General features: G+C 43.7%; 1 protein-coding gene across 1 annotated transcript in view; it reads left to right on the top strand.

Moving 5' to 3' along the window:
- The window catches only part of dnah5l (dynein, axonemal, heavy chain 5 like), a gene marked incomplete at its 5' end in the record, with an annotated part of 68,487 nt that overhangs the window by 28,105 nt on the left and 24,625 nt on the right, over positions 1 to 15,757 (top strand). The window contains 22 exons of the mRNA XM_079806836.1: positions 223 to 426; positions 6,118 to 6,198; positions 6,289 to 6,693; positions 6,855 to 6,973; positions 7,073 to 7,209; positions 7,608 to 7,770; positions 7,854 to 7,965; positions 8,064 to 8,192; positions 8,324 to 8,424; positions 8,511 to 8,609; positions 9,049 to 9,202; positions 9,528 to 9,794; positions 10,033 to 10,161; positions 10,359 to 10,574; positions 10,755 to 10,901; positions 12,126 to 12,304; positions 12,430 to 12,608; positions 12,771 to 12,958; positions 13,132 to 13,326; positions 13,893 to 14,027; positions 14,143 to 14,332; positions 14,473 to 14,690. Coding sequence (XP_079662962.1) covers positions 223 to 426; positions 6,118 to 6,198; positions 6,289 to 6,693; positions 6,855 to 6,973; positions 7,073 to 7,209; positions 7,608 to 7,770; positions 7,854 to 7,965; positions 8,064 to 8,192; positions 8,324 to 8,424; positions 8,511 to 8,609; positions 9,049 to 9,202; positions 9,528 to 9,794; positions 10,033 to 10,161; positions 10,359 to 10,574; positions 10,755 to 10,901; positions 12,126 to 12,304; positions 12,430 to 12,608; positions 12,771 to 12,958; positions 13,132 to 13,326; positions 13,893 to 14,027; positions 14,143 to 14,332; positions 14,473 to 14,690 — 3,747 coding nt within the window. The remainder of the gene's footprint in view (positions 1 to 222; positions 427 to 6,117; positions 6,199 to 6,288; positions 6,694 to 6,854; positions 6,974 to 7,072; positions 7,210 to 7,607; positions 7,771 to 7,853; positions 7,966 to 8,063; positions 8,193 to 8,323; positions 8,425 to 8,510; positions 8,610 to 9,048; positions 9,203 to 9,527; positions 9,795 to 10,032; positions 10,162 to 10,358; positions 10,575 to 10,754; positions 10,902 to 12,125; positions 12,305 to 12,429; positions 12,609 to 12,770; positions 12,959 to 13,131; positions 13,327 to 13,892; positions 14,028 to 14,142; positions 14,333 to 14,472; positions 14,691 to 15,757) is intronic.

Below are 15,757 nucleotides of genomic sequence, written 5' to 3' on the forward strand. Positions count from 1 at the left end.
TAAAGGAATGATCCAGATTCAAAACAAGTTAAACTTATGTTGCTTTGTGTTACTGTACCTTGCCTCATAGACTTCCATTGTCCATGGAAAGTGCATCACTGTACGCTTGATTTTTGCTTGATTTTACTCCCAAAAGTATCATGTGGTAATCAATAGCATGCCACAGATGCTTTATAAACTTTTATCGGAGATTAGTTGACTAGAAGTCTTGTGACTCCACAGGCAGAGCAGCAAGCAGCGCGGGAGAATGGAGATGAGACTCTGGTGACTAAACCACTCATGCTGAAGTCTCTGGACAGACAGGTGATAGAACATAAGGATGTGAACAAGGCTCTGGCCCAGCTTCTCCCTGTGGTGTCCTCCCTCAAAGTAGACACTGGGAACATCCTGGGAGGGATGTCCCAATTTTCAGCCCTGTGGAGCCAGGTAAAAAACTATACATTGAAATCAGTCTAGTCCATTTAAAACACTTGAAATGAACAAACTGCATCTAAATGATGGTTTGGTGATTTGAGTGATTTGTTGTACCCCCTCATTTTCCTGAAGGTTCATTTTGCTAATTTCTCCCTGTTATATTAAGTTTTATAGTCCTAAAATGTACAAAACATGCCACATATGTGAAATACTAAACCTGTCTAGAGTATGTCCGTGTCATATTTGACATGTCATGAGGATAACTAAATTCTCAGCACTGTAATGCAGGGCTCGACATGTTCATGTGCTTGCAGGGCTCGACATTAATGCTTGTCCACTTCTCCGGGACAAGAGTATGTTTTGGAGGGGCAAGTAAAATAGAATTGTGCTTGCCCGACTGGACAAGTATCCTGATTAAAACGTCAAAACCAAAAACAGCACTTTTGTGATGTTGTTGAACTGTATCAAATGTTGTTATAAATATAAAAACAAATTTTTCTCTGTGTGAGCTGTGCTCATGTGTTTTGATTTCTCCTCTAGAGGCTGCGCGAGCGGCAACAGCGCCACCTTGTTACCATCAGTTCATTATACATTATATCTTATTATCTACTATCGATCGCCACTTACACTAAATTAATGCAGAATCATTCTTGCATTTTGGTGATTCCCTGTTTATTTTTTGTTATTGACGTTTTAATCAGGATACTTGTCCGATCGGGCAACTAAAATTCTTTTTCACTTGCCCCTTCAAAAAATCCACTTGTCCCGGACAAGCGTTATAGTCGAGCCCTGTGTAATGTATATGAATGTTTAATACGTTTTTCTCATTACATTTTCATTTTACTGTATTTTAAGGGTATTTACCAGTTTTTATAAAAATCAGTCAAAATTACAGGCAGCACAATAAATTTAACTAAACATTATATATATTTATACTATGGGGCTGTTGAATGCTTGAATCTGATTGGCTGATGAACGTTCTGAGGTGTGCAATTATTTTCTGGGAAACGCACAGCGAACGTAGTTCCAGGCAGCTCTCTTGACCGCATTACAGTTCCATATCACTTTGCCAAATGATTTCAGTTATTTCAAATGTCTTTACAGCCTACAACAGCAAATAACCAAAACCCACAACGACACTGACCAATCAAATAAATGTAGTAAACAATAAGATAAAAAGGACAAATTATTTTCATGTTTTATTTCCACAAAATTACGTTTAATTATGTAAGAAACGTCTCGGTTACGTATGTAACCCTCGTTCCCTGAGGAGGGAACGGAGACGTACGTTAGTGACTAACGAATGGGGGTTTCGCTTAGAAGCCAATCATCTTCTTCGTATTCAACAGCGCCCAATGGCAGTGCCAATGCCATGGGCATGCGGAATTTGCATGCGTAACTCCGCCCCACCTCGTGGGTATATCAGGAAGTACGCTGGCAACATCGCATTATGTTACTGCTGCAGGAGCCAAGACTGAACTCCGCGTTCCAGGCAGCACAGCTGACGTGGCAAAGGAAACGTACGTCTCCGTTCCCTCCTCAGGGAACGAGGGTTACATACGTAACCGAGACGTTCCCTTTCGTTCAGTCACTACGACGTACGTTAGTGACTAACGAATGGGGGATCCTATTCAACAACGCCACTCGGCTGTCATCCAGTGCCCTGCGTAAGTGTGAGACCCGCCACTTAAGGCCGTAGGACTCCCACTTAACACAGGATTACCAAGGTACACTGGGAAGCATATCCCAGTGAGGGAATGCCAAGATGCCTACCGTAGGGAGGACTTAGAGAATACACATATGACCCGCTGAGGGTTGCATATGGAAGATCTCTAGGGTACCAGCCGAAGGTGGATTTTTAACCCTAGGGGTGGCAGGGACTTGCCAAGGGAAAGACACCTGCTCACTGAGGAGGCTTACGGTGGGAATACTCGTGTGGGGGTCGCCGGAGGGGAACCATGCACACGGAGCACCTGGCCGGACATGAGGGTCTGGGCTCGAAAGGGCAGACTGAACTGATGTCGGCGTAAGCAGTGCTGGAGGAGCTCAGGGCTCTCGGGGAGCTCACCTGAGGAAAATATCGCACGTATCCAGTCCTTGGAGTGGAATGGCGAGCAAGCGAAGACACCTGAGCCTGGCCCATTACCGGCCACCCGTAGGGGCGAGTACATAGTCGGACACTGGCTCCACTCGGAGATTGTAGAATCTGGCGAATGTGTTGGGTGTCGCCCAGCCTGCAGCTCTGCAGATGTCTGTTAGCGAGGCGCCATGCGCTAGAGCCCAAGAGGAGGCCACACTCCGGGTGGAGTGTGCCCTCACACCAAGGGGACATGGTCGGCCTTGCTGCTGGTATGCCAAAACAATGGTGTCCACTATCCAGTGAGACAACCTCTGCTTTGAGAGAGCACTTCCCTTCCGCTCTCCACCATAACAGACAAAGAGCTGGTCTGAGGTCCTGAAACACTGCGTCATGTCTACGTAGGCGCGGAGAGCGCGTACTGGACAGAGCAATGCCAAGGCTGGGTCTGCCTCCTCCAAAGGCAGCGCTTGCAGGTTCACCACCTGATCTCGGAACGGAGTGGTAGGAACCTTGGGCACATATCCGGGCCGGGGTCTCAGGATCACGTGAGAGTTAGCCGGCCCGAACTCAAGGCACGCCTCGTCAACCGAAAATGCTTGCAGGTCCCCGACCCTCTTAAGCGAGGCCAATGCGGTCAGCAGAGCCGTCTTCATAGACAAGAACTTAATCTCGGCCGACCGCAAAGGCTCAAAGGGAGGCCTCTGCAGAGCACTTAAGACTACTGAGAGGTCCCAAGAGGGAACGAGAGGAGAGCGAGGAGGATTCAGTCTCCTCGCCCCCCTCAGGAACCTGATGATCAGGTCGTGCTGACTTACCTTTTTGTCTCCCAGGAGATCGTGGTAGGCAGATATTGCGGCCACGTACACTTTAAGGGTGGAGGGAGACAGCCTTCGCTCCACCCCCTCCTGGAGAAACGATAGCACGGACCCGATCGGGCATTTCCAGGGGTCTTCTTGGCGGGAAGAGCACCATGTGACGAAGAGGTTCCACTTCAACGCGTAGAGACGTCGTGTAGACTCAGCTCTAGCGGAAGTGATGGTAGCGACCACCGCAGGTGGAAGGCTACTCAAACCTACCGTGTCCCGTCCAGAAGCCACACGTGGAGCTTCCAGAACGCTGGACGCGGGTGCCAAAAGGTGCCCCGTCTCTGAGTAAGGAGGTCCGGTCTCAGAGGAATAGGCCAGGGAGGGGCTGTCGCAAGGAGTAAGAGTTCTGGGAACCAGGTCTGGCCGTGCCAAAGCGGGGCGACCAAGACGACCTGCTCCTTGTCCTCCCTGATCTTGCACAGTACCCGTGCAAGAAGGCTCACTGGGGGAAACGCATACTTGCGTAGCCCTGACGGCCTGCTGTGCACCAGTGCATCCGTGCCGAGGGTGCCCTCGGTCAGGGAATAATACAGGGAGCAATGGGAAGAGTCCTGGGAGGCAAACAGATCTACCTGTGCGTCGCCGAACCGTTCCCATATCAGCTGGATCGTCTGGGGGTGGAGTCTCCACTCTCCGGGGAGAGGCTGAAACCGTGAGAGCTCGTCGGCTGCACAGTTCAGGTCTCCAGGGATGTGGACAGCACGAAGGGACCTCAGGCCCTTCTGACTCCACAAAACGAGATGGCGGGCGAGTTGAGACATACGGTGGGAGCGTAGACCGCCCTGGTGGTTGATGTACGCTACTACGGCCGTGTTGTCTGTCCTGACTAGCACATGTTGACCCCTCAGCAACGCTCGGAAGCGGTGCAGGGCGAACCGTACTGCCAGTAACTCGAGGCAATTGACATGCAGAAGGCGCTGGGGTCCTGTCCAGGAGCCCGCGGCTGCTTGTCCATTGCACATGGCACCCCAGCCCGTGGATGATGCATCTGTTGTCACAACAACATGCCTGGAAGCTCGTTCTAAGGACACTCCGGTCCGTAGAAAACTGAGGTTCGACCACGGGGTGAGTGTCTGTAAGCAGGCCCGAGTCACTTGTACCCGGAGCGTGCCAGACCGCCATGCCCATCTCGGGACTCGATCGCGTAGCCAGTGCTGAAGCGGTCTCATATGAAGCAATCCGAGCGGCGTTACCGCGGCTGCAGATGCCATATGCCCCAGGAGCCTCTGAAAGTGTTTCAGTGGAACCTCACTCTTGCCCTCGAGTTGTCGAAGGGAAGTCAGCAGAGACTGCGCGCGCTCGCTCGAAAGCTGCGCGCACATGGCGACCGAGTCGATATCCATACCGAGAAAAGAGATCCTCTGCGCGGGGCAAAGTTTGCTCTTCTCCCAGTTGACCCGAAGGCCCAGACGGGCTAGGTGATGGAGCATGGTAGAACTGCGTACTGATATGCCCGCCCCTCGAAAGCAAACCGTAGGAACGGTCTGTGTCGAGGCAAAATGGAGACATGGAAGTAGGCGTCCTTCAGGTCGATCGCTGCAAACCAATCGTGTGGACGAACGCATTCGAAAAGGCGTTTCGCTGTCAACATCTTGAACGGAAACCGGTGAAGGTAACGGTTCAAGACGCGCAGGTCCAGGATTGGCCGTAGCCCACCGGTCTTTTTGGGTACAATGAAGTACGGGCTGTAAAACCCGCAATTCATCTCGGCTGGAGGGACAGGTTCGATCGCACCCTTCGCCAGTAGGGTGGCAATCTCCGCTCGCATGACGGGGGCGTTGGCCCCGATCATGGTGGAACGGACTCCCCGGAAGCAGGGAGGAACCTGCGCGAACTGAATCGCGTAGCCGCGCCTGACGGTCCGCTCGACCCAGCGGGACAGCCCTGGAAGCTGAAGCCAGACATCCAGAAACTGCACCAGCGGGGTCATACGGTGTACAGACGTACCCGGTGTGGGCTTGCAGCGATGCAGCGTCACCGGCCCGGACATGGGAGGCTGTGGGGCGTCCCGGTGCGGGGGCACGGTTGACAGCTGCGTCCTGACAGAGGAGACCAGGGAAGGACGCACGTTCCACTGGGGTCTGCTCTGCCAGGAGGCTGGCGACAGAGTGGGATGCGAGTGGCGGGACCCGTGGGTGGCGCGCACCGTCATCACCGGACTCTGTGGGCTCAGGGATGGGAGTGTTAATTCTTTCTTTGACCAACATAGGGTGCTGCTGACCCGGGGGCCAGCAGCTGAACAAAGGATTCTCCCCCGGCCCTCCACCGGGGGAAGGAGTGGTCCTGCTACCATCTCCTCGAAAGAATTTCCCATCCCTGAGCCGTCCGTCTCAGGAGCGCCGCTTGGCCTGGCGTTTAGCGGGGCGCGGGGCGGCCTGAGGGGACTTGGACGCCTTCCTACGGCTTCCTCCGCGACCCGGCCCGGGTGAAGGCTGCTGCTTGGACCGGGTGGGAGGGGCGGGAGCCTTAGGAGGGCGTCCTCGCCGTGGAGCAGACTGAGGCGACTGTGCCGGTGGCTGGGTGGAGGCAGCAGCTGGCCGCCGGGGCAGTACATGTTTGATAGCCTCAGTCTGCTTCTGGGCGATTGAGAACTGTTGGGCGAAGTCCTCAACCGCCCCGCCGAAGAGGCCGGCCTGGGATATGGGGGCATCGAGGAATGTGAATGTGAATGTGAATGTGAATCTGTAGTGTGTACATGCCCATGTATAGCATCAGGATATCAAAATTTGTGACATTTAATTTTTTCCTCCAATCCAGGACCCAGGAGAACAGGTGAAAGCATTTTTGGAGACCAAACCACATTTGGCTGAATTCACTGCCCAACTGTCTCAGTACTCCGTACGTAATTGTTAAATAACTGTTATAAAGTTTGAAGACAGATGCAGTTTAACTGAGTGATATTAACGTCCACTACATTTATTTCATTAGAAATTTGAAACCCTGATTCAAAACCTGCCTTCCACATACATTGCGGGCCCTATCCTCCTAGAAACTGACTCCCTCAAACTGTCCCTCATTCAAGAGTGTTGCACCTGGAAACGTGCATTCGGGGCGGCTCTAAACCAGAAGGCCTCTGTGAGCATGGCAGAGATTAGCTCTTTTATGGATGGGATGAGCAGGCAGCTGCAAAGGCCCATCTCTGACCTGGATGATGTGAGGGAAACTATGGCTGCCGTGCAGGAGGTGCATCAGGCAGAGATACGGATAGACACACTCATAGGACCGGTGGAGGAGTCATTCACACTGCTGAATCGCCATGAGCTGTACTACAGTGATGGAAATGCAGAAAAGATTGATAGGGTCGTGTATGCTTGGAAGGAACTTCATGTGATGGTGAGGGAAGTGCTTTTTGAGACCCCATGAAATAGTGTTAAAATAAAAATGTCTTTACATCTCATGAAGGAAGTAGAGACTCATCTTTACCTCGTCTTCTTGGGTTTTCATTTTGTAAGCATTTGCTTGTAAATGTATGACGATCTGTTTTTATTTTGAAGGTTAAAGAAACACAGAATAAGCTCTTGGAAGTTCAGCCTCACATGAAGGCAGAGCTTGTAGCTGGAGTGGAGATCTTCCAGAAATCTGTGCAAGATTTCTATGCTGACTATGACAACAGGTAAATTAAAGAGTTAATTTGCATATTCTCTTCATGTAATCTCTTATGTACCTCGATCAATGATTACAGTGTCTTAATAAATCCTCTGTGTGTGTTCAGTGGTCCTGGAGAAGCAGGTTTGTCTCCACGTGAAGCCAGTGACAGGTTGCAAGTTTATCAGACCAGGTTTGACGAACTGTGGAGGAAATATGTCACCTTTTCCAGTGGCGAAGAACTGTTTGGCCTCTCTGTTAACGGTATTTGCATATATTTTAATGTAATTGATTCCTGTGATGACAAAGATGAAGTCTTCATTGTCACATGATCCTTCAGAAATCCTTCTAATTTGGTTCTCAAGAAACATTTCTTATTATTACCAATGTTGAAATATAGCTGTGCTGATAAACATTCTTTATGAAAACCATAATATATTTTCTTTGATGAATATAATGTTAAAAAAAACAGCATTTATTTTAAATATTTAAGTCTTTTGTAACATTATAAATGACTTTACTGTCACTTTTAATCAATTAATCCATCCATGTTGAATAAAAGTATTTTAAACTTACTGATGCCAAACTTTTGAATGGTAGTGTACATTGAGTTGTTGCGATTCTTGTTTTTTCGTCTTTTCATTCTCTCTTTTTTCTTTCAGAATATCCTGATCTTCACAGAATCAAACGAGAGCTCAGCATTTTGTCCAAGCTGTACAGCCTCTACAACTCTGTCACTGACAGCGTTACTGGATATTACGACATATTATGGGCCGACCTCAATATAGATAAGATAAATAATGAACTGCTGGATTTTCAGAATAGGTTTTTATGATTCTCACTTTCTAAAACTTTAACAAAAATGGTATGAACTAAATTTGAGAGCTTATTTTGTAATTCTTTTAAAGGATCCGTAAGCTACCTGCGGCCCTGAAAGAGTGGCAAGCTTTCAATGACCTGAAAAAAACAATTGATGACTTCAATGAAACGTGTCCTCTGCTCTACATGATGGCAAATAAGGTGCCGTTAAGCAAGCATCCTATCATTGACAACATATTGCATTTATACACAGCAAACAAACATGTAAATCTTGAATTAACATACACATTCACGACTAGGCAATGATGTCCCGACATTGGCAGCGCTTGACTGATATTACCGGCCACAAGTTTGAAGTGGAAGCTGCGAATTTTAGACTTCGAAATGTCATGGAAGCACCTCTGCTAAAGGCCAAAGAAGATATTGAGGTATTGTGCTGGCAAAATATTTCATTACATGAATGTACAATACCATTAAACATATCCTTAATGGTTGGAACCAAATTGATTACATATCACGACAAGGCCGTCAGTATCTTATCAAATCTTCTGGGTACCAGGATGTATGTATCAGCGCAGTGAAGGAGCGAGACATTGAGGCCAAACTCAAAGATGTTGTGACAGAATGGAGCAACCAAAAGTTCACGTTTGCATCATTCAGGTCAGAGAAAGAATTTAATGTGTGATTAAATTCATTAATTTGTTATAAGATCAATGAATTTTACAAAAGGTAAATAACACTTTCAGGAATCGCGGAGAGCTGCTGCTAAAGGGAGCGGACACTTCAGAGAAGGTGGCATTAATGGAGGACAGTCTTATGGTGCTTGGGTCTTTAATGAGTAACAGGTATTGTGTTATACAATATTTTACATTTTTGTATTACATTTTTGTATCTGGCTTGCTCAGTTGGGGACACTAAATTTTTCAACTAAACATCGAAATACATCTAAATAATAAACTAAATTAACCATTTAAACTAAATTACTGATCAAATTATTGATCTAAAGCCCACACTGTCACTGTACGATACTTGAAATTTTTCCAGAATGGCTATACAGCTGAATAAAATTATGCTGCATTATTTTCCTGTTTAACACTGTAAAGCTGCTTTGAAACAATCTACATTGTTAAAAGCGCTATATAAATAAAGTTGACTTGACTTGACTATTATTTATTTCAAATAATTGATGATATGATTCTTTTATTTACAAATACACAGTATATACATTTAATTTAATAGTATTTATTACAGTTGAAAGTAAATTTGACTAAATTCTTGTTTCAGATACAATGCTCCCTTTAAGCCCACCATCCAACAGTGGGTGCAGAAGTTGTCAAACAGTTCAGAAGTTATTGAGAAGTGGCTGACTGTGCAGAATCTGTGGCTGTACCTAGAGGCTGTGTTTGTAGGTGGAGACATTGCCAAACAACTGCCGCAGGTATGCCGCTTGAATCCAAACACATTAACCCTTTTTTGTACCTTGTGAGTTGTCAGTTGTCTACATAGGCAGCTACCTTCTAAGGCAGATTTCTCTCTTAAGGCCTTGTGGGCACCAAAGCATCATTTCCTAATACTCACTCACACACACTATATTGCCAAAAGTATTGAGACACCCCTTCAAATCATTGAATTCAGGTGTTCCAATCACTTCCATGACCACTTCTATATAAAATCAAGCACCTAGGCATGCAGACATATTGCATTTTTTAATTATATTAAACTATTTTGTATATTTAACACTTTTGAAAATGTATTCTCTGCAGGAGGCTAAACGCTTTCAAAACATTGATAAATCATGGCAGAGGATAATGCAGCGAGCACACGAGATTCCTGGTGTGGTCCAGTGCTGTGTTGGGGACGATGCGCTGCAACAGCTGCTGCCGCACCTTCTGGAACAGCTGGAAGTGTGTCAGAAATCTCTGAGTGGATACCTGGAAAAGAAACGTCTCGTCTTCCCACGGTTCTTTTTCGTTTCTGACCCTGTCTTGCTGGAGATACTGGGCCAGGCATCTGACTCACACACCATACAGGTGCTTTTATCTAACTTTAGGATTTTAGCATTATGTCATAGAGACACACAAAAGTTCTCACATCTGTAGCAGCATAGTAAAAATCAAATGTTACATGGGTTGTCCAAATACCATACAGGTTTTGTTTTTAATCACCAAACTTTATTCAAATACCACAGGTAATAAATGAACCAATTGTGTTTTATTATTTACTTAATTCTAACAGAAGCAACCTCTTTTTTTTCTTTGTGCCTTTCAGGCTCACCTGTTGAACCTATTTGATAATGTGAACAGAGTTGTGTTTCACGAGAAAAACTATGACCAGATACTTAGTTTTCAGTCACAGGAAGGGGAAACAGTGGATCTGAGTGAACCAATCAATGCCCAGGTACAATATTACTGTGATTACCTTTACATACCCTAAATAGCATAAAATATCCTCAATCCTAGTATATAAAAATGTATACTTCAAACTATGTGGACTTGTTGAAGAGAGGTGTGCTATAACCTTAAGTTATTGGATAAAATCCATAGCCTTCTAATGATCCACTGATAATGAAGATAGTTACTGATCTCACACCACAGGGTAATGTTGAAGCCTGGCTGGGTATGCTACTGCATGGAGTCAAGAAGACCATTCACAACATTATACGACAAGCCCACATGATTATTAGTGACCAGGGCTTTAAACTGGTGGAGTTCCAGTCGATGTTCCCTGCTCAGGTTGGACTGCTCGGCATACAGTTCCTCTGGACCAGAGATGCTGAGCAGGCTCTCCAGAATAGCAAGTCTGACAAGAAGGTTCAAACTTTGTCCTTACTTTGGCATTTCATGTCATATTTTAAATCAGGATGTTGCAGTTTATTAATGAACAGCTTTTTTCCTTTTCTTCCCCATAAATAAGTTCTAAATAAATGTTCTAGTACATGTTTTGTAAGATGTTTCCCATATTTGTTGATTATTTTGTCTTTTTTTGAACAGATAATGCAGACTACTAACCAGAAATTCCTGGATCTTTTGAACGAACTGATTGATATGACTACTCATGATCTGAGCAAGATGGACAGAACCAAATATGAGACACTCATCACCATACATGTTCACCAGAAGGACATTTTCGATGACCTGGTGATTGATTTTTGGGTTCTTTAGTTTAAAACGGCCATGGCTACACCAAAACCCATTATAATCTATTATGCTGTCTACACTGGATGCGGCATGAAGTGAGCGACAAATCTCTGACAGTAAACCAATGCCTTGTTCTATTTTTGACGTACTGATACGAAGGACAAATGCTTTGCAACGGGTGCTTTGTCGCGTCCAGTGTAGACAGCCTTTAGCTGTTGCGACGCCAGCGATAATGGTCGCGTCTGGTGTAGACATAGTGTAAGCTTCGCTCTCTTGAAACACCTTGATACCTGCAGACCAAATTTAACACAGTCCTTATACACCATTGGTATTCAAATGGCTGTTCCATCTGGGACATAATTACGCCATTTTAAAGTGTAATAATGGTCCCTCATTTAAAACCTGCACCCCAATTATGTTTTCTCAGTCCAAATTAAACAAAAAATAGCCTGATATATCATTTGATCTAACCTTTTAATATGCATATCCAGTTGGGTGAAATATTTTCTTTTTTTGGTAAATGATGGTAAAACTCATCACTGTTCTGGCTCTCAGGGCCCAAGATTTCTCATCTTTGATGAATATTTGAGTGTTTAGGATTTTTTTCTTTTACAAAGTACTGCGGATGCCCCGATGGAAATGTATAACTGTTCCAAAAAGAATTGTCTGGACCTCTGCCGGGAAGGAAATATAGTTACCGGACCTCTTGAAACTTTAATTTATGCACTATCGTTCAAAAGTGAGATGCAATCCAACGCTGCTTTTTTGACCAAAAATAATGTAAATATCTGATGTTATGAAATATTATTCAAATTTAAAATGACTGTTTTCTGAATATATTTTAACATGTCATGTATTCTTGTGATCACTGAATTTTACGCATCATTACTCCAGTCTTCAGTGTCACATGATCCTTAAGAAATCATTCTAATATGCTGATTTGCTGCTCAAGAAACAGCTGTTATATTAAGAAAACCTTGCTATAATGTGTTTCAGGATTTTTTGATGAATAGAAAGTTCAGAAGGACAGCATTTATTTGAAATATAAATCTTTTGTAACATTATCCTTTCTTCATGTTTGCTAAACTTAATAGATCCTTGCAAAAAATAGATATATACTGACCCCAAACTTTTGAACGGTAGTGTGTATTTCTTGGAAGTTCACAATTTTACAAGATCGATTTATTTAGAGTCTAAACATTGCCTTTGTATCTGCCTCTCTAGGTACAAATGAACATCCGGTCACCTTTAGACTTTGAATGGCAGAAACAGTCCCGCTTCTACTTCATAGAGGACACAGACAGATGCATAATCCAAATCACAGACGTGGAGTTTGATTACTGTAATGAGTATCTGGGCTGCACTGATCGTCTGGTGATTACACCTCTCACTGACAGGCGAGTGTAGATACATGAGGCCAGATTCTAGAAACTAAGACAGCATCAGCAAAAATGAGTTACTCTTAATGAGTAGCACCCATTGTCTCCGGTGTATTAACCACTTGTTTATTTTGGTTGGTTCCATGCAGATGTTATATCACATTGGCCCAGGCTTTAGGGATGAGTATGGGAGGGGCCCCTGCTGGCCCTGCTGGCACAGGAAAAACCGAAACCACCAAAGACATGGGCCGCTGCCTGGGAAAATATGTGGTTGTGTTCAATTGCTCCGACCAAATGGACTTCCGTGGACTGGGCCGCATCTATAAAGGTTGAGTGCACCTTAACTAACTTCTCAAATGGCTTTCTTCTCTTCCACCTCTAAAATAATCTTAACAGAGCACCTGTTTGACCCTTAATAAGAATAGTGGATACATATTTAAAGTGTGACCTTTTTCGTAGGCACTTCATGTTTATAATGTTTGTCAAACAGGATTAGCCCAGTCTGGCGCATGGGGCTGTTTTGATGAGTTCAACCGCATTGAGCTGCCTGTGCTCTCAGTAGCTGCTCAACAGATCTACATCGTCCTGCAGTGCAAGAAGAACAAAAAAACGCAATTCATATTCACAGATGGAGATGTGGTGGATATGGATAAAGAGTTTGGCATCTTCCTTACTATGGTAAAGTGACAAATTTGAGCCAACATTGTATCCCATGTAATTCATTTGCAGTCATCAAAGTCGCCTGCTTGGGAAACACCTAACTTTTATTTGATGTACAATCATACATTTTCATTCATGCTCTTTCTTCAATTTTTTCCCCTCCATTAATTTGTCGGGGTTTTTTATCACAGAACCCAGGTTATGCTGGTCGGCAGGAGCTGCCAGAGAACTTGAAAATTCAGTTCCGCACAGTGGCCATGATGGTGCCTGACCGAGCCATCATCATGAGAGTGAAACTTGCCAGCGCAGGTTTTCGTGAAAATCAAGTCCTCAGCCGCAAATTTTATACCCTGTACAAACTGTGTGAGGAACAGCTTTCTAAACAGGTACCCACAATGCATTATTAAAACAAAATCTAGTGGCATTTTGAAGTGTCACAAAGCCCTCCCATTTCAGTCAATTTATATAGTACTTTACGCAATACAGATTGTTTCAAAGCAACTTCACGGTTACAAATATGGAAATCTTAATTGTTTGTGGTCTACTCAGCTTAATTTAATTTAGGTGGAGTTTTAATTAACTTAAAACAAGCATTCAGAAATTACATTAATGGACTTTTTAAAAATTGTAATCTTGTGGAAAATAGTAGAATTTTTTATAAAAAAATCAAATTGAAAGATTTTATTGAACTATTATTATTGTTTATTTGTTTATTTATTTATATATTTGTTTTATTTGTAAGGATCATGTTTTTAAATTATTGTACACAGTTCATTGAAGTATTTTTGCTATTATGATCATTTAAATTGTATCACTTTCCATGAATATAACCTTTGATGTTGTTATGCCGTTAAGTGATGGATCAATAAATAATAAATACGTCAGATGTTTTCTTTGTTACTGGTCATGACAGATCTTCCTGATAATTTTCACGATTTGTTTTATTTAACAGGTTCATTATGACTTTGGCTTGAGGAACATCTTGTCCGTTTTGAGAACTCTGGGTGCTGTGAAGAGATCCAACCCAACTGAGCCAGAAAAGACTGTGGTCATGAGAGTTCTGCGTGACATGAACCTCTCCAAACTGGTGACTATGATTGATCCAAATCTGGAAACAGATCTTTGAAGCAATAGAATAAATGTGCTAGTGTGTCACAGACATTCTTAGCAACTTACTCTATTCCTGCCTCTTCCTCATACAGGTGGATGAAGATGAGCCTCTGTTCATGAGTCTGATCAACGACTTGTTTCCAGGCATCATGCTGGATAAAGCCGGTTATCCTGAACTGGAAAGTGCTATCACCAAACAAGCTGAAGAAGCCGGACTGATTGCACACCCACCCTGGATGCTCAAACTTGTGCAGCTATATGAGACTCAGAGAGTGAGACATGGTGAGTCTTTATCCATTTTTCTTCTATTAAAGTTATAAGAATGAGATTTTGTCAAATGCCCAGACTGTAGGAATGCACATTTTGCTAAAGAAGACAATGTTGTCCATGCACTGAGCCATCTATTTATTCTCTGTACGTAGGTATGATGACCCTTGGCCCCAGTGGAACAGGAAAGACCACATGTATCCACACTCTAATGAAAGCCATGACAGATTGTGGAAGTCCACACAAAGAAATGAGGATGAATCCCAAGGCCATCACTGCCTCCCAGATGTTTGGCACATTGGATGTGGCCACAAATGACTGGACAGATGGTGTCTTCTCCACACTGTGGAGGAAAACTTTAAAGGCCAAGAAGGTGAGAGAGTTGTGTCAACAAGCAACTTATGTGAGTTTTGAATGGGAATTGAGCAAATTAATTAATGAAAAGTAATTAGAGATTTCAATTACAGTTTTTCTCAGTCACTTTGGTACATTTCTCAGATCAGAATTGAAATTCTCAAAACTACTTGTTCAATTCTCACATCATTGTGTCACTTGTGCACATAAAAAAAGCAGTTTCTCATTTCTTTGAACAAGTTGCAAATGCTTGTGGACATCCATGCAAATGTTTGTGTACAATTTTCTGCTGTTTCCTACATTATCAGTTGCTTATGTCATGTTGATCAAAATGTATTATAATGGGTCTCTGTTGAATAGTCTCACCCCCCACCAGGGCCGGCTCTAGCTCTTTGGTTGCCCTAGGCGAGATTGAGTTTTGCGCCCCCCCCCCCCCCCCCCCCCCTCTAATTGTTAAGCCCACCGGCAACTATAGTTGCCAGTGTATAGTTGTCATTTTCCTTCTGTAAGTATTTTTCTAGATATTATCCATGTTTTATATCTTAATGACACACAAGCAGACAACCAAATAAAGGATTGCAAGAAAAAAAATATATATTAACTTCCTTCCTGTCACATGAGACTGCCAACTTCCTACCCCTACTTCCAGGGAGCACAACGAAGGCAAACCCTCCCAAAGAAAGGTCATTTTCATGTTACTAATAAGTATTTTTTGTTGACATATATATATCAACATAATCATGAAGGTCTCTAGAATCATCCAAACAAAACACATCTTACAACAGATCTATAGTTTTTAGTATACTTGGTCAAACATAATAAATTTGATTATGAATAAAGATTGATCTGTTGAAAGCAGTTATTTTGAGTTAGATGCTAAATGTTCTCCTCTTATTCATATTTGACATTGAAGGGGTGCATTCAACATATTTGCCCACCGGCAACTATAGTTGCCACAGATTCAAATACGATTTTCAAGAAAAAATAAGAAAACCTGGGGAAAATAAATGCAGAACATGCCATTCAGAAAAAATTGGGCACAAATGGGTTAAGTATTTATAAAAACCATATAAACAAAAATGCTCC

Source organism: Gobio gobio, assembly GCF_949357685.1.
Source record: "Gobio gobio genome assembly, chromosome: 23".
NCBI lineage: Eukaryota > Metazoa > Chordata > Actinopteri > Cypriniformes > Gobionidae > Gobio > Gobio gobio.